We start from the raw sequence: 24,573 nt of genomic DNA, 5'->3' as shown, positions 1-24,573 counted from the left end.
CACCTAACCCCTGACATCCAGACGAGTGTTGCCTGCATTTGGATTGAAGAACTGAGGCTTTTTGTGCAAATTAAAGGCTCCCAGTTACAAAGCACTGTGCTGGGAAAGGGAGACCACGCGGCAAACGTGCTGGTTCAGATGGGTGGGGGAGCCCTCATTTGTTGCTTAGAATAAGGTAGCACAGTCAAACAGTCAATTCCATTATTGCAAAGTCCAGCCCAGGATACAAGGAGCCCTGGCTGACACTGAGCAGCTCAGGTTGTGACTATCAGCCCGTGAGAGCTGGAGAGCCAGAGAGAACCACAGGCTCTGTCTGTGTCCATCAGCCCCAATAAAGGATCCCCATTCTATTCACTAAGGCCAAACCTTGTCTCTCCTCCACCATGAGGGACACCACAGGTCACACAGAATACCATAGAGATCAGAGTCACAGCAACATGATGGGCTCTCTGCTACTCTACCAGCCGACATCTCCCCTGACCTCCCCTCCTCTCTGTAATGACCAGACATAACAATGGGGCTGCCTTACCTGGAAGCCGCAATCTCCGCTTTCTGCTTGGCGATGGTGGCTGCCCTCTCTGCCGCCTCGGTGGCCCGATCCACCTTCTCGCGGATCTTGCTGGCCCTCAGCGGGATGAGGTTCTTCCGCTTGCCGCTCACCAGGACGTTCTGTTTGTACTTCCCCTCCTCCTTGGTGCCGTCCGGGAAGGTCATGCAGCCGTAGCCGTGGCGCTTGTTGTTGGCCCACTCTCCCTCGTACTTCAGCCCGTCCGAGCGCTGGCTGACCCCGAAGCCTGAGCGCTTGTCGTTCTTCCACTCACCCACATAGATCTCGGTGGTGGTGGCGTCGATGTCATCCTCGATGACGGACAGCTCGGCCTCCCCCTCACCCAAGCTGATGGTGGAGTTGATGTCGCTGGCGGTGGAGCTGACGGTGCTCATGCCCGCCTCGCTCCGGAAGGAGCTCTGCTTGCTGCGCTGGCTGGCGAGGGAGCTCTTGGACTCAGATTTGCGCAGCTTGAGCCCACTCAGCAGGGACCTCCGGAAGAGCCCCTTCTTCTTGCTTTTGAGGATCTCGGCATCGCTGTGGGCCATGAGGACGAAGCCACCCCTGGAGACAGCGGGGCTGCCGGCCACGGCGGGCGAGGAGTCAGGGTGCAGCGCCGTGCCGTTGGTGTGCTCACTGCGCAGCGAGTTAATGGATGTCCTCAGGGGCGACCTGATAACAGCAGCCATGCCATAGGGGACGCTCTGCCGGACGCCATAGCCTTGGCGCATGCCACCAGCCCACTGGCCCTGGTACGTCCCTGTGAACAGAGATGCCGGAGGAAAAAACCAGAGAGAGCTTGATTTACGCACTTCACAGAGCCCTGCCTGGCGGGTTGTATACAGGAGCATAGTAATCTCTGAGTGATTCATTACTGGGAGGATGGGAACCCAGCAAAGGGCAGATCCAGATCCAACCCCCCTCCCAAGCCTGGAGGTGTTCTTAGTCCAGGCCTATCTCATTTCTGGGGGCAGCCAGTGTGTTGGTGGGGGAAGGAGGAAGAAATATCTTAGCAAGATTTCAGGAATGCATTTCAGCTCCCTTGGGAGTCGGCTTGGAAATAATAGGAAACAACCAAGGCACCACATCACATGGGCCTGTCCTTCCAGGAATTGCCTATCACACCCACGCCCTAAACTGAAAGGAAAGAGAGCAGGGAGACAGAGCCCAGGAACTCTTAACCTAGAGCAGACTGAAATCCCATCTATTTTGGTCACCGGCCTTCGACAGTGATCAAAGCTGGCTGGCACATTACAAAAGATTTATTTATATACATAGCACCTTCCATCCAAAGAGCAGTGGAAGGAAGCAGCAATAGAGAAATAAAGGCCACATGCCTAGAGACCCCTCTGGATATTACATTCAGAAATGTGCACCCACCTGCACTCCTACGTTTGCATGGGCATTTACCTGGGTTACTTTACAGGTATTTAGGAGTCTACATGTATACATGGGCGCTTGCAGTAATTGTGGGTGCAAAGGTATGTGCAGTTTTGAGGGCTATAAGTAACAGTCCATAGGAAGGCATAACATCCTTATTACATTTGTAAGTACTCAGCGAGGGGCGGGGGGGGAGGGGTAGTACTGTCTTCCCGCCCTGAGCTGATGTTCATTCGTATCCTGAACCACCGGGATCAACATCCTTTGTAATTTCATCCCAGGCATTTTAACTGCAGATCTTAGTCTTAATTCTTAGTGGCTTAATCCTTTCTGGGCCCAGAGGGCCCAGCGTTTCCAAGCTGACTGAGTGCACAATGAGGTATTTATGAACACTAGTAAACACTCCTTGCTTTGCCAGCCATGAAGTGATAACGTGCGTTGAGCAGGAGTTAAGTTTTTGCTAAGAAGCCATCTACCTTATTTCATAGAAATTTGAATTATGACTTGAAGGGACCTCAAGAGGCTCTAGTCCAGTCCCCTGCACTCATGGCAGGACTAAGTATTATCTAGACCATCCCTGACAGGTGTTTGTCTAACTTGCTCTTAAAAATCTCCAATGATGGAGATTCCACAGCCTCCCTGGGCAAATCCCTTCTCTCAGGCCTGATCCATCAGTGTGCTGACAGCCTCCTGCAAAGTGCTCTGCTCCCTGCACTCCTTCTAACACCAACGGGCTCGGCCTAGCACCACCCTGGGTACACTCAGCACCTTCCAAAACTGGGCCCTTCCTTTGTACCATACTGACTCCAGCGCCGCAAGGGCTTCAGAAAATAGACTTGCTGGAACAGTGACCCCTCTCTGAACCAAAATGAAACTAAACCTTGATAAAAATGGCCCCGATAAAGCCCAGATTATGACCTCGGACTTAGTCTGATAAAGTCTTTCTATCCTCTCCACGTACAGCATGAGACATTCTTTGCCCTTGCTAATAATCATGCAGAAATTAGTGACCTGTTAGGTTTTTCCTAGCCCATCCCTGTGCCCGGTGGAAGGTTGTTCCCTGCAGTGTTTTCCAGTGCTAAGTGTCCTGAGCAATAGGGCTTCTACTGCTTCCTTTGCAAGACTCTTGTACAGCCTGATAGGTCATAGCTGTTAAGGCCAGAAGAGCTAATTAGGAGAATCTAGTCTGACCTTCTGTATATCACAGGCCATAGAACTTCCCCCAGCTCACACCACTAGGACATATTCCCTAAAATGCAATCTAAATTTCCCTTTATTCCCTGTTATTGGAAATTCAGTACATAATCCTGCTCCCTCCTTGAAATCTACGCTGGTCAGACACTTCTGTGCAGTTATGGTTATCACCTTCTCTTGCTCATCTTTTGGCCAAGCCTTACAGTCCGAATATTGTTTGCCATCGGTTACATCAATTGTTTTTTAAATAGTCCTGTCCTACTGTATTTGTCCGCCTGAGTTGAAAAATGGAGTGGGGGAAGCCAGGTCTCTTATTTGCATTGCCTACTTGGTGTGTTTTAGATGAGAAAAACAAAAAGCCCAGCCTGCCTCAAACAATTCAAACCGAAACCCTTTCATTTTGGTCTTCTTGATGGTATTATTAATTTGTGGCACATTCAGATTGTGAAAAACTCCTGTCCTGGGCTCTAGGGGCCAGACTGTCCAAGGGATTCAGGCACCTAAGGATGCTGCTAGGCACCTACAGGGATTTTCAAAGCACCTCAGTGTGTTAAGTGTCTAACTCCCATTGGCATCAATGGGAGTTAGACACCTGACCTGCTTAGGCCTTGCCAGCTAATCAAAAATACAATCCAAATGAATAACAAAAAACAAAACAGGAGATCACAAAATAACAGCCAGTCACGTCCCCACACCTGAGTCTCCCAAAGGAATGCCCCCACGCTCTCACAAGCACCTCAGTTCTCTTCAAACACATTCAGAAAGGCTGCAGATCTGGGGCTACTTGGGACTTAGAGGAAGTGAATTCCAAAATGGAGGGGCCTGCATAAGAAACAACCTGCCAGCAGTCCCCTCCCTTACAGGGCTTGTCTACATGGGAACATCCAGGAATATCAATCTGAATTAAGTGAAGATGTGAATTTGAAGTGAATTATTTAACCACATTAACCACAGTGTGAACAACCTTCATTCAGAATTAAAGTGGCCTTAATTCACTTTATCTTAATTCACTTCCAAATTAAGTCCGCTTTAATTCTGAATAGCAGCATCCACACAGGGATTGAATGCGGTTTAATTAAGCCCCTTCAAATTCACACTTGTAGTTAATTCAGATTAATTTTCTTGCATGTCCCCATGTGGACAAGCCCATAAACCAAAGTGGGGCTCCAAAATGAGCACCTCCGCGCTAGTCACAATTGAGGCAATGTGGCACAGGGAGAGAGGTGTCTCAGGTTGGACGGTCCCAGGCAATTTAGGGCTTGATAGGTCAAAACCAATACCTTAAACGGCAGCCAGTGATGATCACAGAGCACTGGTGCGGTGTGATTGGGATGAGCAATGGCATTTAACAAATGAGCAGATGTGTTCTGCACTAGCATTAGCCTGTGAGTGGATTTCAGGGGTAGCCCCAATTAGAGCACATTGCAGTCGTCCAATCCAGAGGTGATGAGTGGATTTCAGCAATGAGATTCCCACATATGAAAGAAAAGGACACCGTGCTGGTAACCAGATACAAACGGGAAACAGCCACCCTGGCTTCTGAGGCTATTCGTTCATCTGGGAGCTGCTGGGAATGTAACCAGCCCCCCAGACTGTGAACGTCAGTTACAAGCGAGGGACATAAACCTCCGCCAAATTCTCTGCTTGCTTCCTCCCAGCACATCATCATCACCTCCCTTTTATCTGGATTCTCAGAAGCACTCTGTGAGCTGGGCGAGACAGAGATATTAGACTGAGTGTCATCAGCACACTAAAAGCATTGCAGCCGTACCATATCTCTTGCTAAAGCCCCAAGCCAGCAGAGCACTTAAGCATGTGTGTAACTTTAAACACCTGAGTCGTCCCAATGACTTGACTTAAAGCTGGATCAGGATCTTACTTTCCTTAAGAGCCCGTAAGGACACTGAGGAAGAGGGATGACAGTAGTGCATCCTGTAGTATGTCTCAAAGTCGCCAGAGAAGTTGGATGTACTTTCTACTTCTGCTTTCCTGAGCCAAAGGTAACAGGTTTGTGCTCTCAGCTTCCACAGGCTGATTTATCCGAAACAACTGGGACTTGGGAGATCTGGATTCTAGTCCCGGCTCTGTTGCTGGCCTGTTGGGTCACTACCCTGCTCTGTGCCTCAGTTTCCTCATCTGTACAATGGGGCTAATGATTCTGACGTGCTTTTTAAAGCGCTTTGAGATCGACTGTTGAAAAGTGCGAGAGAAGGGCTAGGTGGTATTATTACCCTGATGTGTGAGGATCAACAGTCCTTGTAATTTCACATTGCTAATGCTTTCTAAAAGACCTTACTAGGCTATTTGCCACATAAAACTTCAAGATGGGAAAGTCTGGTCGGTTCTATCTAGTCCTCCCCCTAGAGCCAGTGCTATCTATTTTCTACAATAAGCTAAATAATATGTAATAATAATAATTGGTGCCTTCTATCTAAGGATTTCAAAGCATTTGATCCCTGGACTAAGGCACAAATAGGTTTGTTGTAGAAAGAAAGAGCCTGAGACATGAGGCCTGGTATAAGGGGCCTGGTATGAGGCCAAAGGCCTGAACGGAAGTAGTCAGGCTCTGCTGATATAAAGCAAAGTTAGCGAGAGTCAAGCTATGGGCAAAAGTCAGGCCCTGTTACAACGCAGACCTACTTGCAAGCTCACAGAACTTGGCAAGAACAGGGCTAGTATTGCAAAAATGCAAACCCTCCAAAGAAGTGCTAGGCACAGGACACTCACGTAAACCCATTGCAGAGCACCCCGATACAAGATTATGATATAAACACACTCTCCCAAGATGGTTCAGGGACGCTGACCCTTCTGAAAGATAAGGTCAGGATGACAGGGTGCTGGATAGAGATGTTTTGATCGAACCTACTTATACAAGATAAAGGGTGGTAACTAACCATGTCAGAGAGGCAATACATAACTTGTTTGTATCAGTATGTAAAAGAGGGGTCACAGGTGTCTTTGCCCACCCAAGGCGGGGAATGGAAAGTCCCGTCATTCACTGAACCACATCCATTGTCACAAGCATACATGTGCTAGTGTAACTGTAGACATTGATCCGGGGAGCTAGGACCATGCTTCATGGTCAATAAACCTGGCCGAGTGCCTTCGCTGTGCAAACCGAGTCTGTGGTCTTCGGGAGAGTTCGGTCGGAGCCTGCTGTACGGGCTCTCTGGCCAGAGCCAGCGCAGCACGCAGAGAGAACACACACATAGCCAACAACTGAATACAAGGTTAATGCTATTTTTTTTCCAACACTGATGAGCTGCTCCAGCCATTTGTGCCTCCAGTTAGAGGTTTCAACTGGAGATGAGCCTGCAAGGGCTTTTCAAAGCTACTATCTGGTTGCACCCAAGTTGTCAGGGCACCAAGGCAGTGTGATGTGGGGGGATGTGCATCCAAATGGCATTTTCAGAAGGCCCCCACTGGGGCACATGGGCTGCTCCAGGGGCTCAAACATTAGTTGTTTCAGAGGCATGCCTGAGCCAGGAGCAAAACTAAAGCAATGCAAGCAGCAGCCCCTCACCAGCTGCACTGGAGTCCGAGAGAAAGGATCCCGCCCAGACTTACTCCAAGAAGGAACAGGGAAAGAGCCAGCGGCAGACAGAGGATTTACTGAGGGTTTATTGGATTAGTATAGGACAGGAGGGAGGAGAGTCCGGATTATGGGTGCAGGGAGAGGTGGGGGGGAGAAAGTGGAAAGGTCAGGGATTCATGTTGGCATTTGGGGTTGGGGGGGTTCAATGAACAGAGAGAGAGGCTGCATGTCAGGGCCATACACCATGGGTATGTCGACACTGCCATAAAAGACCTGTGACATGTCAGCTGACTCGGGCTTCCAGGACTCGGGCTGCAGGGCTATAAAACTGCAGTGTAGACCTTTCCCCCCCTCACGGGGGTCTAGATCTGAACCCCCTCAGTTGGGCTCTGAGACGCACTGCCGCAGGCTTTTTATCGCAGTGTAGACATACCCCAGGAAACAGCTGAAGAAAAGAAGGCCAGTGCTCTGAGCAGGAGATTAGGAGCCTCAGGCCCCAGTTCATCTCTCTCACACTCTTCTTCCCAAGGCTTCCCGTGGGCCCTGAGATGCAGAGAACAGCCAGTGCCCTCTGGCCATGTCTCCTCCTCAGTCCTGACATGACCCTTACCACAGGGGCTGGCACAGGGCCATTTTGGCTGTTCACCACTGATGGGAAAGGTCCCTCATGCAGGGGGTATTGTTGGGGCCTGTCTGCCCTTTACAGGTGCCTTTATGGCACCAGTATTATGTAAAGGGGCCTTAGCACAACAGAGATGGGCCTCTTGGGGTCAGTAGCAGAGTCAGGAAAAGACCCTGCCTCTTACTGCTAGCCCTTGGCCGCATCCACAGGACCGCACTGCCTCCGGAACATCCTTGCTACCAAGGAATGCTCCTTACTTCAGTATCAGTGGTATATCCAAGAAGCCTAATGTCAATTCTGTTCATAGTTACAGCTGAACAGGTACCGTGCAGTCGCTCTCTCTCCTGCATAGCTGTCTTGCCAGTGAATTCCTCCCTGGGGTTGTCCCTGTGAGAGAAAACTTTGGGGAACATGATCGGGGAACACCCTAAGGAAAAAGGATTCAACTCTCCCCAAGCCCTCTTCCCCAAGCCTCAAACTCCCTTCTTTCAACCCTAAGGACCATAACCCAGCCACATAGCCTCTGGTCCCTGTTTCCTCCTAGAAGCAGGATTGAGAGCAAAATGAGATCCTAATTTCTTCGCATTCCAGGCTGCCTGGCTCCCGGGTGCGGGTCTAGACCCATCTTTGCTTCCTTCCTACATTCTCAACTGCAGGAGCAGGAGCAGAGGAGGGGATACACACTGTCAGTGTAGAGAGGGGGGATGGAGGAATAAGGCACTGCCTAGCACAGCTACACAAGCTGTAGGCTTCTCTGCTCAAGTTCTGAACTCTCCCCCTCCCATCTGAGTCACTTGACTCAGTTTCCAACCCCACACAAGTCACTTGACCTCTCTGTATCTCAGTCAATCCCCAGCTGAAAAATTGGATTAAGCCAGATAATAATAAAAAAAATCCAGGTCTTTCCTGAAAACCAGAGGCTGCACAGAAGAGCAGAATGAAAAACTATCAGGGAGAGACAGAGCAAATCTCTGAGGGCCCTCAGGGAGCAAATTGGTTGCCCCAAGTTATAGCAGAAGCAATTGTCTGTGTATTTCTTTATCAACGTGAAGGACACAGTGAAACTGCAGCCTCTTTTGCCAGAGATGACCTAGCCAATGTGTGGCCTTAAAACCCATTTCCAGAACTGCATGTGGCCAGGAACAATTGTTCTCTGCTCCTTAGTGGGTTTGGTTCGGCTTTTTTAACCAAACCCCGAGACCAGTGTGTCACAAACTAGGGCCGCTGCTTGGGCAGGGAAAGCCCCTGGCGGGCCGGGCTGGTTTGTTTACCTGCCGCGTCTGCAGGTTCGGCTGATTACAGCTCCCACTGGCCGCGGTTCGCTGTGCCCGGCCAATGGGGGCTGCGGGAAGCGGTGCGGGCCGAGGGACGTACCGGCCGCCGCTTCCTGCAACCCCCATTGGCCTGGAGCAGCAAACCGCGGCCAGTGGGAGCCGCGATCGGCCGAACCTGCGGACGCGGCAGGTAAACAAACTGGCCTGGCCTGCCAGGGGCTTTTCCTGAACAAGCGGCGGCCCTAGTTTGGGAAACACTGCCGAAGAGAATGGGAAGACACAAGGCCAGCTTTCCCACCCGGCGGTTTCCTTCTGTCGCGCCATTCCTGGTGCAACAGAGAGTAAAACACAAGCCATATCACCCTTCCCCCGGAGGGTAGCTTAAATGTATATTGTTCCATGGTTGTTTCCTTTCCCGTCGGACACAGACACGCTGGATTTTGCTACTGGGGATTGGCTGGAAAGCACAGCTGCCAACATCTCAATCAGCCTGGTGGGTGGGAACGCGTAATGGCACTAATGAAAAAGAGCAAAGAAATCAACTGAGGCCTGGAGTGTGTTTTGGGGGAGCTGAGCTGCCCCTCTAAATGAACATTCATTTCTTTGTTCAGATTCTAAGCCTTTTAGAACAGCTAAACATTCCAACATCTGGGCAGGAACAGAGGAAAAAACTGCTATGCCACGCCCAGCACTGAGCGGGAGCATCATCAGTGAGTCAGGGCTTCTACACCCTACGTATAAGATGCCAGATCATTCCTGCTGCCATGCAGTCCCCTCTAGGGTGGAACATGCCCTCCATCTGACAGCGCACAACAATGCTGCCCAACAGATTAGGGCAGGAAGTGGAGAAGAAGCCAGTGGGATTTGGGCCGGGGCTGGACTCAGTCTCTCAATAATGCAAGATGCTCCGGCCCTCTAGAGAATTTGGGTCCATGCTGCCCACCCAACGTGCCTGCCTTCTGGGGCAGAAAGGCCAATTGGAGCTGCTGTAGGCAGAGCTCTCTCTCCCTCTCCCTCCCCATAGCCACCAGGAGGGGAGGGGGAAGTAAAGAGCCCAACAGCTTAGCATGGGTCTGCCCCCTCCTCCCCTCTGCCCTCCTGTGGGCAAGGGGGTCAGGACAGTCCCTCTGCTCCTCCCCTCTCCCTCTCTGCAGCACCTGGCCTGGGAAGGGGCAGAGGGAGATGAAGAACCCTTGGAGCTGCCCCCCTGAGCCTGGAGGGGGTGGGGGGACACTGCTGCCCCCCCAGTCTGGAAAGGGGGGTGGAGAGCCCCAGGAGGAGCAGAGGGGAGGTAGGGGGCTGAACTGCTGGGGGCAGAATTAATGGGGTGGGGATTGGGGGAGCTGAACTGGTGGGGGGGTTGAACTGATGGGTGTGGGGGCAAAGGAGGAGCAGAATTAATAGCTGGGCAGGGGACTGGCAGACATGAGGGTGAGAGCTCTGTCCGCTGGGGCCAGAATCACCTTATTCAATAAATCTGGGATAGTGGGAAACACGGATTGTCTCATATACTTGTGTCTTGCGCTGGGGATGGGCAGGGACGAAAAAACACAACATGGTCTTTAAAAAAAAAAACCCTTATGATTTTGGGGGGTCCAGCTCCTGATTTTTGATCTCTTGAAGTCAGCAGGACTGAGGATCCTATATCCAAATGAAACTGCACGGGGAATTTTAGGTATGCCGAATGTGCTGTCGTTACCCAAGACTGGAATAAAGGCAGGACGCCTGGGATGATCCCTTTACCCCACTATTGCAAAATGTGCCATGGGATTATTTCAGGGCCCTGTAGGGCCCCCTATTGCCATGCTGAGATAATGGCTCAATATTGATAAAGGATAAACCACCACTCACTGAATTAGTGGCAACTCTTCCTGCAGCTCCCAGGTTATTTGTGATGGTCTTTCATTGACCTAGCCTAATCCCGCTCATATTTCATGAGAACTGACATGATTACAGCCCAGGGCAGTATGGGAAACAGTTCCGAACCAACACTGCTAGCAGGCTATCGGACATGCCAATGGCACAGAATAACCGGAGAGTAAGAATGCCCCAGCTGCCCTCCCTTGCACTGGGGTCTCCTGCTGGAGGGGTGCAGGGGTTGCTCTGCCAGCACTGTGGTTCCCACAGACATGCTCTTGTGCCAGGAATTATTCATTCGCAGGTGGCTGCTTTGTGGTCTCTTTGCACTGGCATATCCAATGCAAAAGAGCAATGGAGCAACCATGAGCCAGCCCTGTGGGCTAGAATGCTGAAAGGAAATGCTTTCTTGCTATATTTTTTGTCAAAAGTCCAGTACTTACTTTGATAATACAACTAGAGCAACAGCCATTTGCTGTGTAGCACTTTCTGCGCAATCAATCAACGCAAAGTGCTACCCGAAGCATGAACGGCATGAGAGTAATGGTGTGAGTGCATTTAGGAAAATGCAGCGTCCATTATGCGGTCAGCAGCATCCCACAGGCTGCCGTGGACATGGACTCCAGGGCCATGTGGTTGGGGCTAATGCTTGATGGCAGTTGCTGAAAGAACAAATGCATGGAAAGAAGGTGAAAGTTGGAAATCCAAGCCTTGGAATCCCAACCACCGCCCTTGTGAAAAGAACCATGGGAGTCAATGGGAGTTTTGCCATTCACTTCAGGGGGAGCAGACGCAGGGCCAGAATGAATAACTAAGCGGGCCTGATTCTAATTTCACGCATGCTGGTTTTCCAGGAGAGAGAGAGAGAGAGTGTGTGTGTGTGTGTGTGTGTGTAAAAGCTTTTGCATTCCACTTCTTGGTTGCTGCCCCTCCCAGTGCCCTGCTTCTTGACATGACTGGAGTGTCAGAAAGTTGGTGCGGGGTCTCTGCACTGGGGTGAACATCACCCTGGCTAACAGCATCAAAATGGAGGAAGGGGTCATTTTTTTCCCACTAGACCATCATAACCTTATATCCCTTGTCTGCAGTCCCCTCTAACTCTTTCCCTCTGACATCTGAGTAATCCTGGCTTGTGCAATCTCTGTTCCTGTGTCAACAAGCGACAGGATTCTGAGAATCACAAACTAGCCGACAAGGAGATCTCACATGCGCGCACACACATACATGAACCAAAATAATTTGGAAAGATAATTGGAGGTGGGGGAAAAAATTGACATGCTGAAAGATGGATTGCTGAGAATATTCCTCCTGACGATAGCAAAATCTTCAGCTGCATCCGTACCAGATGGAGTGCAAGAGAGGAAACTGACTCACCAGAAGTAAAAAAAGAAAAGATTGTGGGCCAACAGGGTCGGGGGAGAGAAGAAAATGGCTGATTCTTTTGCTTTTCTTTTTATCAAGGAGGGGAAGGATGGTGAACTGCCCGCAGCAGAGATCGTAATTCCTGCTCTGGGAAGGAAAGAATTAGACGGTGTGCATCGAAGATACAGGAAATAACAGAGATCAGCTGCTCCCAAGGCAAAGGCCAGATAACAGCCTTTGCCAAAGGTTAAAGAGGCACAGTCACCTTGGGATCTGCCCCAGAGTCAGGCAAAAATTTTTAATCTAGTGAAACCTGGGAGCAAACCCTTAGTAGTCACACGCTGTGAACAAACGCTCTTCCCACATTATTAACAAAAACAGCAATGGGGAGAATCGTAAAAAGTCAAATGACTTCCCTCCATTTGTGCTCTATTCTCTCTGCTTCGGCTGTTACAGTCGATGAGGTCAGTTTCATTGTTGTTTATAGTCTTTGGTTGTTTGGGTTGCCAAACCCTTAGGGGAAGGTTTTATTTATTTCACAACTGGTTCCAGAGTAGTTGGTTTTTGTTTTTGTTTTTTAACTCTAGAAACATTTCTATTGGCCTTTAGGTTTTGTAAAATCTTTTCACACAAATCCAAATTTGAATGGACAGTGTCTCTTTGCAGGCAGCTAAGAGGGAAGAAATGAGTGGAGTCTGACAGGTGATTTTTGGTTGAAGTTCTAGGATAAAAGGTTCCACATGCCTGAGAACTGGAAAGTCGCAAAGGTAACATCGCTGGGCCTCATTATTCAGCTCTTTCCTGGCCCCTGACCTGACCTGCTAATCGGGAACTCACCCCTGGAAGAGATATTTGTGAGGCCACAACTCCCGCACGAGAGCTAGATGGAAAAAGGACAAAAACTATTGTCATAAAAAATTCCATTCACTATTTTCCCCACCTTTCATCAAAATTTTGAAAGATTTCAGTGCACTTGGCCCATCACCTTCCAAGCAAAATGCAAAACCCTCTTCCCTGAGCTGGCCTACCTGTCAGAACAGCAAACACTAAATAAATAACATGCCAAACTGCAGGCCCTGCTCGTTGGGGGGTGTGTGTGGGGGAAGCAAGAGAGAAGCTATCGCTTTGTACCCACTTCATACTTTTCAGAGAACCTTACATAGTAGGGTGATGGATGTCATATAAGATTTGTAACAGAGTGGCTTGTCTCCTATGAGCTCGAGCTAGCCAACCCTGATTACAGAATGCACCACACCTGAAAGGGCTCAGGTGATCCTCCTATGAAAAGCTGCCGTGCGGTAGGAGGAGAAGCTCTGGAATCCATAGCAGAGTTTGGAAAGGTTCCTGTAAGGAAGACCCCGTCCAGCCAAGAGAGGGATTGCAGAGACCCTGGGCAGGAAGGTCTGGGAAGAGGAAGAGAAATCTTGTGTTGTGTGGACTTAGGGATGGACTTGTTTTGGGATGTTGAGTTTCATTTGCTGTTCATTTTATATTAATAACCCTAGTCCTCAAAGAGGGGTATTGTTGACCAAGAAAAGGCCTGAAGGGACATTTTATTTGAACAGTCCAAGTGGGGAAACTGAGGCAGACAGCCTGTAGCATGACCCTAGGCTGTGAGGGGTTGCATGGCAGGCAGTTGACCCCAGTTACACAATTATTCAAAATGGCCAAGAGAGGGAGAGCAACAAGTGTTTCCGGGGGGGTGAGCCTCACATCCTTGATGGGGAAGATATTGGTGATGCATTCTGCATACTGCCGTAGTGGCCACAGAATGGCTTCATACTGCCTGCTGGTGAAGGGGGAGGATTCTTTTACCTCCAGCACCACCGGACACTCCTGAATGCAGGCCCAGAGCTGGGCAGGGGCAGAGGATTTACCCCTGACATAGCTGTTGATGGCAGTAATAAGTCAGTTGGGTGCTGGTGGGGGTCTAGCAGCAAGTTCAGCCAGCTGATGGGTTTGACCCTGGGTGAAGCTGGAAGTTAAGTGCGAGCTGTATCGAGTGCGATAACATGGTGGGGCTCATTGTAACACTAATGGGCAGAGATGTCCGGTGGGCTGAAGGCTGGTGAATAGTTTTTGTCTCATTCCTCTGCCACAGCATCTTATGTGTTCGCTGCTACAAACACTCCCAGCACCCCCTTATGAGGAGCTGGGAACAAGTGTATGAAAGGCAGAATTGGCTGCTTTGGAACTGAACCACCCAAGGTAACAGCTGGGGTCCAATCTGACCCCCGAAGTGTCGCGTCCATTGAGCACGGTTCTGAAAGCAGGGATCAGAATGGAGCTCTAGGTGATGATCCTGCCAGCAGATCCCCACTGGTGCAGGGGTCACCTTGCACAGAGCTGGTTACAGAAGTGAGCGTAAACCTGGGCTCTAGAGCACTAATCCTTGGGGAGGCAGTGTGACCTAGTGAACAGAGCACTAGATTGCAACACTAGAGATCTGGGTTCCATTCCCAGTTCTGCCACTGGCCAGCTGGGTGACCTTGGACAAGTCACTTACCCCCATTTTACAGCTAGGGAAACTGAGGCACCGGAAAGGGACCAATACTGACCTCCTTTTTAAAGTGATGAGATCTCCTGATGAAGAGTTAGGCATTATTATAATTATTCTGCTGCCTTGTGCCAGTCATGGGTGAACAATCTCTCTGTGCCCCAACTTTCCCATCTGAAAAGCAGGGATAATATTGTGAATACCTGAGCAATTCATACAGGTGTTAGGAGCTAATCAATCTTCCCATTTCCAAAGTGCTTGAAAGATCTGGAGTGTGACGGACTTAATAAGAATTATGATGTTCTATTCGTTTTGTTTTACTTAGTGCTCAAGTGAAGGTGCTCTTGTGTCGATGGGAGAGCTTCTTTCTCTCTTTCGGCATAGTTAATCCACATTCCGGAGAGGCTGTAGCTGTGTTGACGGAGACGCTGTCCCATGGACATAGCGCTGTCTGCACTACGGGGTTAGGTCAGTATAACTGCGTCACTTAGGGGTGTGAATTTTTCACACTCACGAGCGACATTGTTATACTGATATAAATCTGTAGTGTAGATCTGGCTTTAGGAAAGGTATTTTTACAGCTTATCCCAGGGCAGTGTGACAGCAGGGAAATAAAGGGCACCTGCTTTCTGTCCTCGTGCTTCTCATTTCAGAAACAATCCCTGCCCTTCCGTCCCACTTATCCGAACCATACATTCCTCCTTCCACTTGAGTGGATGGGAGAAGCAACCTTCTCAAATGCCCCTCCTTCAGCCCTGCTACCTAGAGATTGTACTCCTTTGACCTCCAAAGACTCAAACTATGGGAAGTGGTAACGGTGACTTAGTGGTGGTGTGTTTCTCCCAGAACCAGTCTTGCACCAGTGCCCCAGCTTGGTGCTAGGAGGTGCTGTACTGCCTTTCAGGTGAGACTTAAAACCTGAGGTCTAGACTACATGTAGTTATGGAAGATCCCATCACAACTTAGTAAGTGAAGGGAAGTTAAAAGCCCTGGCCAGGTTCCAAATGGGGCACTAATTATTGGTATAATGCCCACTATGCACTAAGCAGTTTACAGGCAGATATGAAGACAAGGGGCCAGATATTCAAAGGTATTTAGGTACCTAAAGATGCAGTTAGGTGCCTAGTGGGATTTTTGAAAACACTAAATGCCCATACCTTTAAAATTGTGGTCTAAGGTGCCTACCCCAAGAGCTTAGCATATAAGTAGACAACATACAGGGAAGGTGCAGGGGAAGTTGAATAGCTAACTAGCCAAAAGCATTCCCATGGCTGTGCACACATCGATAGGAACTACATGTGTAAATGACAAGCTCCATATCACGTGTACAATTTCAAAAATCTGAGGCACAGTTTAAAAAGTTATTCAATTGATTTAATTCCTGTAAATGAGTGTAAAGAGATGTACTCTAGGCCCATTTTATCAACTGGAAAACAAGAGAGGGAGAACATTTTGGAAAAGAGGTTCAACTATTCAAAAAAAATGCATCTCCTCTTCTCCCTCCCCTCCCCCCGCTGAAGAGACGTGTCAGATTTATTTATAATAACTGATACCATACTCGGCACAAGAATGAAACTATAGCCATGTGACATGCAATGCTGCGATGACTGTTCAGTGTTGCTGTCTGCTACTTCATTTGAGTGGCCTGCTTTCTATTGTTTGTTTTTGTACTGGAGTAAGATTGTATGAATGGCATCCCCTGGGAAACTCACGAAAACAAGTTCTTGCTCCCTGGAGGATATCCCAGTGAGCCTGAGTTTCAAATAAATAAACAGCGCCCAGAAGGTTCTTTATTATAGAGAGTATAAGAGCAAAATGCCAGATCTGGCACATTAAATTAATGCACTAGCATTGCTCATCTATTATACCCAATCAAAAGTTTAGAACCAGCCTTTCTATCTCTCAGCATACACAATTCTTGTGGATTTCATTCACCAAATGCAGTGTCATTTATTTGACTATAAAATCTGGCAGTTCCTGTCTACACCATCAAAAGAGATCAGGGGTTTTTTGAATGGCTGAACCTTTCTTCCATCAAATTTTTCCTTCTATGAAACGGGCTCATCAAACATCTCTAAAAGCTTGCAAGTTGCTGAGCTCTTTGGCCTTGATCCAGTGAGTAGAGCACTTACGTGCATGCTGTACTTTAAGCACATGGGACTACTTACATGCATGCTTAACTTTAAGCATATAAGTGCTTGTCCTGGTTTGAGGCCAGCATGTTCCACACCTTCTAGGGATCGTGTCTGAAACACTCAGATAGGAATAAAACACACTGGTTGGTTTGTGGACCTAGCACTTGCCCTCAAAGGTCCTTAGCCTAGCTCTGCCAGTCTCCAGATCTCTAAAATGGAGATAGATACTTTCATAAAGTGCTTTGAAGTGTATGGCTGCAGAGTGGCACCTGAGTGCTAAGTGTTGTTATTCTGACACTGTCAGGTCAAAAGAATCATGCATTTAGAAAAATATTCCTTCCCTATGTTACAAAAATTGAGTTGAAGAAATAAATAAAAATAGCTCCCAGTTAAGTGCCAGTTGTTTTTTTAGTGCATGTAATAGGGTGGCCTGCCCCTTTAAGGACCTGGGGCCAGCCAGCCCTGTTCACTATTTAGATAAAGCTGAGAAGGGGGGCAGGTGTTCCCCCATAAAGAACTGCAGGAAAGAAGGGACAGCCAGGAACTGGTGCAGTGAGAGATCAGGCCTGGCCTGTTCCCCAGTTATCTGAGAGCAGGAAGAGATAGTTGGTTAGGAAGGAGGGGTTGGGCCCAGCCTGAGAATGGGGTGAAAGTTCCCCTTCTAGGAGAAGGGTGTTATGGGGATTTGCACAGCCCAGGGGAGAAGAACTGTGGTGTTTCTTGGAAAGGAGAGCTGATGGAGAAGAACAGATCTTGAGGTAGGAGGAACTGGGTCCAACTGAAAGCCGATGGGGGGGGGGGGGGTAGATTTTTAGGGGTTTTTTTGTGGGGGGGGATGTATTAGAGTAGAACCCCCAGCTTGGGAATTTTGTCACATAGCTTTTGGACTGTGTGGAATTCTTAAGTGGCTCTGAGACAAGGGGAAACTGAGGCAGGGTGCTGTAGTGCCACCCCAGGCCATGGTGGGGTGCAGGGAAGGCCTACACTGTAACAGTGCATGCCAGGTTAACAAGGCTATATCTGTGCAAGGTACTACAATTCTGGCTGTTTTTCAGGTTGCCTAAAATAGACAGATAGATATAGGTACTTGGCCCTTTGCAGAGGTTGTGAGTGGCAGGCTTCAAAAACTCAGTTTCTTTGTTGTTCCATGTGCTATTTGAAGCATGTCCAGATTTGCATGGTATGAGGACAATATCAGACCAAGGCAGCAATCCAAAATGTGGACACCTCACTATTGCACTCAGTGGGGCTTTGCAATTAGGTCTGAAGGGCCCAAACTGCCTGTCCACATTGCAAAACCAAATGGAATGAATTGTACCTTGCAAATTGTTAGTTTATCTCATTATTAATCCTGCTGGTGAGTTCACCTTCTCTCTTATCTGTAGAGTCTGTAGTATACTAATTAAAGGAGTCTAACGACAATAATTAGGCAGATCTCTCTGCCATATCTTCTTCTAAGAGATCTTCTGAATTATGACACAAGAAAGCATGTTGTACAGATATCACTTGCCAGCAATTCAATATCAGAGAGGCCTGGGGAGCTGTATCTATGGTAATATTCATGCAGTTGTTTAAAAAGCATATTTAGCATATCAGAAAATATGTCCCAAGGAAACTGAAGTGTGAGAGGCAAAAGGAGACTGCATGGCCCAGTTTCAGGACCCAGAGCCTTTTCCCCCTCATTCATTAGTTCAAATTCAGCTCAGGCTGACAGTAAACAGAAAACATTACTTGCTGATGGTTGGGTGACTTATGTGAGATGGGGGGGGGGTCTCAGCTCAGGTGCTGGTGTCCTTGCCACAGAACCCACCTCATTATTTATAACTGGCATTAATTGGTCTCCATATTGGCAGTCTCAGCAGAGGGGCCAAGGAGTGACTGAGCCATGGAGATTGCATTCCCCTCGTCCTTGAAAGTGGCTCCTCTAGAGCAGCTGGCAGTGGGGCTGAGGTTGCACAGATGCTACCCAGGATGTGGCTGCATACAGGCCCCTGCTCTCCCATGCTGCCAGCCCAACAGCTTTCATGAGCATCATCTCCATTTTAATATACAATTCAAACATCCCAAGAGATGCCTCTGTTCATCACTGGTGGGAAACGCTTGGGCTGATTCTTCTCGTACTCATGGAGGCATGAATCAGGAAGGTGACAGAACTTCTCGAGGCCAAAAGCAGTGCCAGGGAGAGGGAAACCAGGCCCAGAGATTCCCAATGTGCTTGCAAGCAGGTGGTGAGACCTTCTTTTTAAAAAGGAGCTTGTGACAGGGTGTGTAATGAAAGAGTTAACTGGAGATAGAGGAATGAGTGCTCCTGGTTGCACCTGGAGGGTGAGCAAGGCCCAAATGAAGATGAAGCTCGGGCCAGGGAGGTGCTGGGTGGTGACCATAAAGGGAGGCAGCTCAGAGGAAAAGTCAACTGGGAAAGGGAAAAACTCTTGTAGTTCTCTCAGGAGACTAGAGTGGAAAAAAGCCTAGAGGGGGCAGAGGTACCGGAAGCTCAGGGAGGGGCTGTTGGTAAAGGCCTGAAGGAAGGCCAAGCTAGGAAGAAGTCCAGGGAAGTAGCAAAGCATATGAGGGAGCAGACCTTAGCTGCCTGCCACAGGGTCCCTGGACTGGAGCCCAGAGAAGGAGGGCCTGGGTTCCCTCACGTGGTGTGGAACCATGCTGACACAAGGGGAGAGAAAACTGTTGAGTTTGGCGCTGGGCTGCCAGGAAGAAAGCCCTGGGAGGCATCCCTCTGCACAACAGCAGAACAACCACCCTGCAGAGCCCAGGAGGAGTGAGTCAGAGTAGGGGGGAAGAGTTAAGTTTGCTTGAATTTACTTCATTGGGCTCTTTGCTCCAGGAGTGGCGGGGACTGAATGTGACCTGGCTAGAGAGGCAAGTCACAAGCAGAGAATTGCAGGGCAGGAGCAGCTGTCCACCGAGGATGCTAGCAAAGGAAAGCTGGCCATTTCCAACCCTGAGGGGGTGCATCAGCAGCGAGTCAGCTCCCAGACAGCCCTAGAGAACAAGGACATCACCAGCAGTGGCAGAATGATGGTTCCTTGCTCCACGTCCTCGGCACCATGTCTCGGCGCTGACTCAGTGATCACCCTACAGGCAAAAGGGGTAGTTCAGTCACCACATCCACCCATCGGGTCCGATCTCTGCTAACCCTGCTGACCAAGGCGCCAGCTGATGCGGGCGTTAGGCACTGCACTAAGATGACTGGGCCTGATTGTCAAGGTGCTGGACCGGGAGCTGTGGGTGCCTGGCCCTTCTGAAGTTTAGACCCATTTTCTTTGGAAAAAGCAAATGCCGACTTTTCCCAAGATTGCAAGGGGCACCCCAAACTGGGGTGGTCATGTAGCAGCCTCCCCCATGGCTGGGCAGAGGTATTCTGTTTTTAGACAGAGTACCAGTGTTTATTAAATACAAAAATGGGAACTGGATTCTGAGTTGCAGGACCAGTGTTGATGGACAGGTGAACAGAGATGGGAAGCATTTTGAAATGTTGTCTATTTTGGATAGTTTTTAATTGTCTTCATAGTCATACACGCATACATGTAATTACTCATCCATGGATGGATGTGTACATATACACGCGTGTGTGTGTGTATGCCAGAAGCAGAAAGCATCAAGTGGCCACCTTATTTGGACTGTGGCTCAAATAGTGTGATGCCCCATTCATCTTTGTGGGGGGGGGGGAGGGGTATTTGGCTTGTGTGTTTAAGCTGCAGTTTGCCCCCAGGGACACCCTTCCCCTTGTGGTCCCACCACTGTCACTTTAACCCAAGAAGAGTTTCCCTGTGTCAGGGCACAGGGAGCTTTGCTCCACTCTAAAAAGTGAGAAAATGACGCCAGTCAATTGCTTGTACCTTCCGCCCAATACCTGCACCAACGACAGCTGCTGATTTGACACAAAGATCTTTGATCTTTCTGCTCATAGATCCACTTAGGGAGCAGTCACTCCAGTGCCTGAAACTGCACTACAAATTCTACCAGTGGAGAACCTGACCTGCAATAAACAGCCCAGTAGCTGCAACAGAGGACTAATGGGATGCTTCTGAACTGCCCATGGCTAACAGCACGTAGGCAGCTAAGGAGGGCTGCAGAGCTCCACCTAAAATGGTGACCTAAACCTATCACTGGAGTCACATAGAGGTCTAGGAAGAGCCGCAAGTGATGCTTGAGGCACTGGATGAGGTTCAGTGACAGTACAGCGTATGCAATGCCAAGTAGACACGGAGCCAGCTGCAGACTAACCTCCTCCCAGCCCTTCCTTTGATTATATATGTTCAGACCATGACTAGATTTTACTAAATATGGCCACAGTTGGGAAGAGATTTCCCAATGCATCATGGTATTAAGCCACTATCCATGTGGGCTAACCAGGTTGGGTATATTCCCCACAGGAATATTTGGCAGAAGCCACACCAGAAAATGACACACACATTTAGCTAGGCTCACATCTGTGATGGAGAAATCCCTGCAAACTAATGTATACATTTTAGAGCATGCCTGACAATGGCTTCTAAGGCATTTAGGCTACATGCTTTGAGAGGCAAAAACTCAATTTGCTCGCCACCGTGTACTGTAAAATACAAATACATTCTTAGCCTTTCTGCCCACCCCACTAACCCTGTATCTATATCCCATCCTCCCCCATGAATCTTGTGTGTGTTTCATTCGTAACTTCCTTTTCCAGCCAGTGTTTAGAGGAGAATAACTTTAAAAAAAAAATTGTGGTTGCTAGCTCTAGTGAGTTGCTGTGTTTCTTAAAGTCTCAGTTCCTGGAGTCATGAGAATCTCAGCTTTCATTTTATAAAAGGAAATCTCTAGCCCTCTATTTGCAGAGCAAAGGTGGAGGAAAATGATCCCCCTAAAGGCAAATCAAGCCTATTTATGGGGAGAAGGGAACTATCATGATTTTAAAGCCAATCTCACAATTCTGGGGGCCTGACCGGGGTTTGCAATGATTGTTGAATGCTTAGGGTTGACAGCACTGGACTGCTCAGTTGTGCTAACTCCATGTGAAGCCAGTGGGAATTGAGCGAGTTAGGCAGCTTGCAGAAATAAGACCCATGACTGTCCCCAGGAACAGACTGACTGCTCTGGAGGGAGCTCACATGCATGCTCCAATCCAGGCTTCCTAACAAAGCAAAGCAACAGCCCTACAATCAGAGCTATGCGGGTGAACCCTCATGGACCTGTCTGCATGATGCCCGGGAGGGGGAGGAACATATTGGGCTTTAGCATGTAAGATGCTAACTGCATTAAAATACATTCAGCCTCCTTAATATTTCTAATATGCTTCTCTCACAAAATACAGTAGAATCTGGCTAATTCTCACTCTGCTAATCCTCCAACCCTATAATCTTCCTCAAAACTCTGTGATCTCGCCACACTCTGCAGCAAAGCTTTCACAGCAGCTCATTGTAGTAAAGTCTCGTGTTGCTAAGGGCTTGTCTAAATGCAAAAGTGGTACTGCTTTAACTATACTGGCACACTCCTCCTTAGTACAGATGCAGATATATCAAAATAAAGGTGCTTTACACCAGTATAGCAGAGGTCCCCAAACGGTGGGGCATGCCTCCCCCTAGGGGGTGAGGAGGACCATTTGGAGGGGTGCAGCTTGGACCTGGGCCAACCCCCACAGGGATGGAGAGGGGGTGCCACCTAGCTTGGCTTCTGGCTCTGGCCATGGCCTCAGCCCCCTTACCCCTGTCTCCCCTTCCTCCAAGCTGCAGCCCTGTACCTGGCCCCAGCTCGGGGAGGGGGTGGCATGAATGGGGCAAGGGTGGGAGTCCAACCCTGAAAAGTTTGGGGACCACTGCATTAGGGCCAGAAGTGCCAGTCCTCCCACTAATTTCAGCATTGCTTGGGGGTAGGGAGAGCAATTGGCTGCCATCCCCACCTGCTCACCTCCTGGGAAAGAGCAGCCAATCAGGAGACAGGCAGAGCTCTTCCCTCTCCCCTCAGGAGTTGAGAGGATTTTTGGGGGGCAAGGAAGGAGGGAGCAGAAAGAACGCAGCAGCTCTGCTTCCCTTTGCCCCCCTGTGAACAATGGGTCCGTCTGCTTCCTGCCCTTACCAGGCCTGGGAAGGGGGAGTGGGGTTAAGAATCCTGGGAACTGCAGCGGGGCACCTGAGGGAAGGGCTAGAACAGATGTAGAGGCTGAATAATGAATGGCTGGGGCTGGAGAAAGGGCAGGGATGTGTGGTGATGGGGGTGGCAATTAATTAATGAGACGTTTGGGGAGAAGCTGGGAGCTCTGCACCCTCAGGCAGCCACGAGATTCTGCAGCGAGGGCCAGACTCACTCAGTGCAATTGGGGGAGCTGGCGATACCAATTGGCACACCACTCCACGTGGGGGAGGGGCAGGGGAGTTCAATCAAAAGACAGACCAAACCCCACAATCCCCCCTTTTTTTTAACTCATTATTTTGGGGCCAATCCCATGACGTTTTGGAGGAGCAATTTGTTGTTTTTAACTTGGGGGATGGCAATCCTGAAGACTTAAGAACATGCTTAACTGACTGGGGCTACTCCTGTTTTAAAGCTAAGCACATCCTTATGTCTTTGCAGGATCTGGGCCTTGTACCTCCTGATTTATGCCTACTGCCCAGGGCTGAAAAAGAGAGTAGCTGGGAAGAGAAAGCACAGTAATAAAATTCTAGACTCTGGGGATGAAAATAACCCCCTTGGTCCATCTCCTTGCCAGTGCCCAGGGCCGTTGTCTGTGTCCACATTTGCTAGGGCTTAGTTTGGTCCAGCTTTAAATAAACCAAGAGACAGGAGCTTCCACCACTTATGCTTGCTGGATCCAGTGGCTGGAAGTTGAAACTAGACATTTTCAGACTGGAAATGACACATAATTTTTTTAGCAGGCAGTGAGTAAATGAACACTGGAACAATTTATGAAGGGTCTTGATGGATTTTCCATCGCTGGCAATTCTTAAATCAAGAGTGGATGTTTTTCATAAAGCTCTGCTCTAGGAATGATTTGGGGGGCCGGTCTCTGGCCTGTGCTATGCAGGAGGTTGGAGTTGATGATCACAGTGGTCCCTTCTGGCCTTGGGATCTGTGAATCCCTCTCCATCATCCTAATCTCTTTTACGCTCTCCTGCAGGCATGGACTGACTTTCTCATTCCAGTGCATCAAACCCCTCCCTCCCCATTCAATTCCACCTACAGAGACCCCCAGTTCTTGTACACACTAGCCCACCTCGGTGTAATACCCTCTCCAGCACAGCATGGACACTATAAACACATAACGTCTGTGTCTCATGTTGTCTACATCTCGTTGTTATGCTGTAAGCTCTTCCAGACTGAGCCAGACCCTTAGCTGGTGTAAATTTGCATGACACCATTGGAGTCAGCTGCGGAACAGGCTCCATCTCCTTATTTTTGTGGTTTGTACAATTCCAAGCATGTCAACATTCAATTAACTAATAATAATTCTACACATTAATATATCTCAGTGTCAGAAAGTATTATTTTCCCCCAGTAGTCAGTTACCATTTCCTCTTTCTTAGTTTCCTTCCATTATTCCATTGTCCAATCCTGAATAATTCCTCTCCCTCCCTGGTGTTTACACCATTCTGATATTTTTCTTCCGTCATGTCAAGGGTAAAGCAGAACATAAATGTTTATCACGAATGCTAATCCCAAACATTCAAAAATCATGAGATGGGTTCCTGCTTGCTTTCTTCCTCCCCACCCCTGCCAAATCATGAGATTTGAATTAAAAACCATACCATTTTTAAAAATAATACATATTGGATTCTTTTTAGTTGGTTTCTTTTCAAGCATTTCTCTACAAACTTACTTTAGAAAAAAAAAAAACCAAATGAAGCTGAGAATCTCACAGAATCACCTGATTCCAGAAGTTGGGGCTTTGAGGAAAAACACCAAAGATCACAAGAGTCACAATAAACAAGTGATGGCAAGGCTGTTTTATAAGGATGTTCCAATCTTCCCATTTCAGTTGTTCCTATGATAGATTATTTTTTGTGTGAGCTTTGGTGCTGGCGGGAGGTGCCAGATGACAGCCCTGGACGCTGAAGGTCTCTCTGGGTACAGCGCTGGGTGTGGTAGCTCAAGCAACATCCTGCTTCTGCAGAACACCCTGTGCTCATGTGCTTTGACCCTGATTTGAAGGGGTAACCTCTAGGAGTAAGAGGTGAGT

At 48.7% G+C, this 24,573-nt stretch overlaps 1 protein-coding gene across 1 annotated transcript in view; it reads right to left on the bottom strand.

Moving 5' to 3' along the window:
* JPH3 (junctophilin 3) overlaps positions 1–24,573 on the bottom strand; it is a 112,922-nt gene that overhangs the window by 79,364 nt on the left and 8,985 nt on the right. The window contains exon 2 of the mRNA XM_007059290.4: positions 530–1,307. Within this exon, the coding sequence (XP_007059352.2) occupies positions 530–1,307 (778 nt within the window). The remainder of the gene's footprint in view (positions 1–529; positions 1,308–24,573) is intronic.

Source organism: Chelonia mydas, chromosome 12, assembly GCF_015237465.2.
Source record: "Chelonia mydas isolate rCheMyd1 chromosome 12, rCheMyd1.pri.v2, whole genome shotgun sequence".
NCBI classification, from domain to species: Eukaryota; Metazoa; Chordata; order Testudines; family Cheloniidae; genus Chelonia; species Chelonia mydas.
This window is presented reverse-complemented; position numbering and strand designations above follow the sequence as displayed.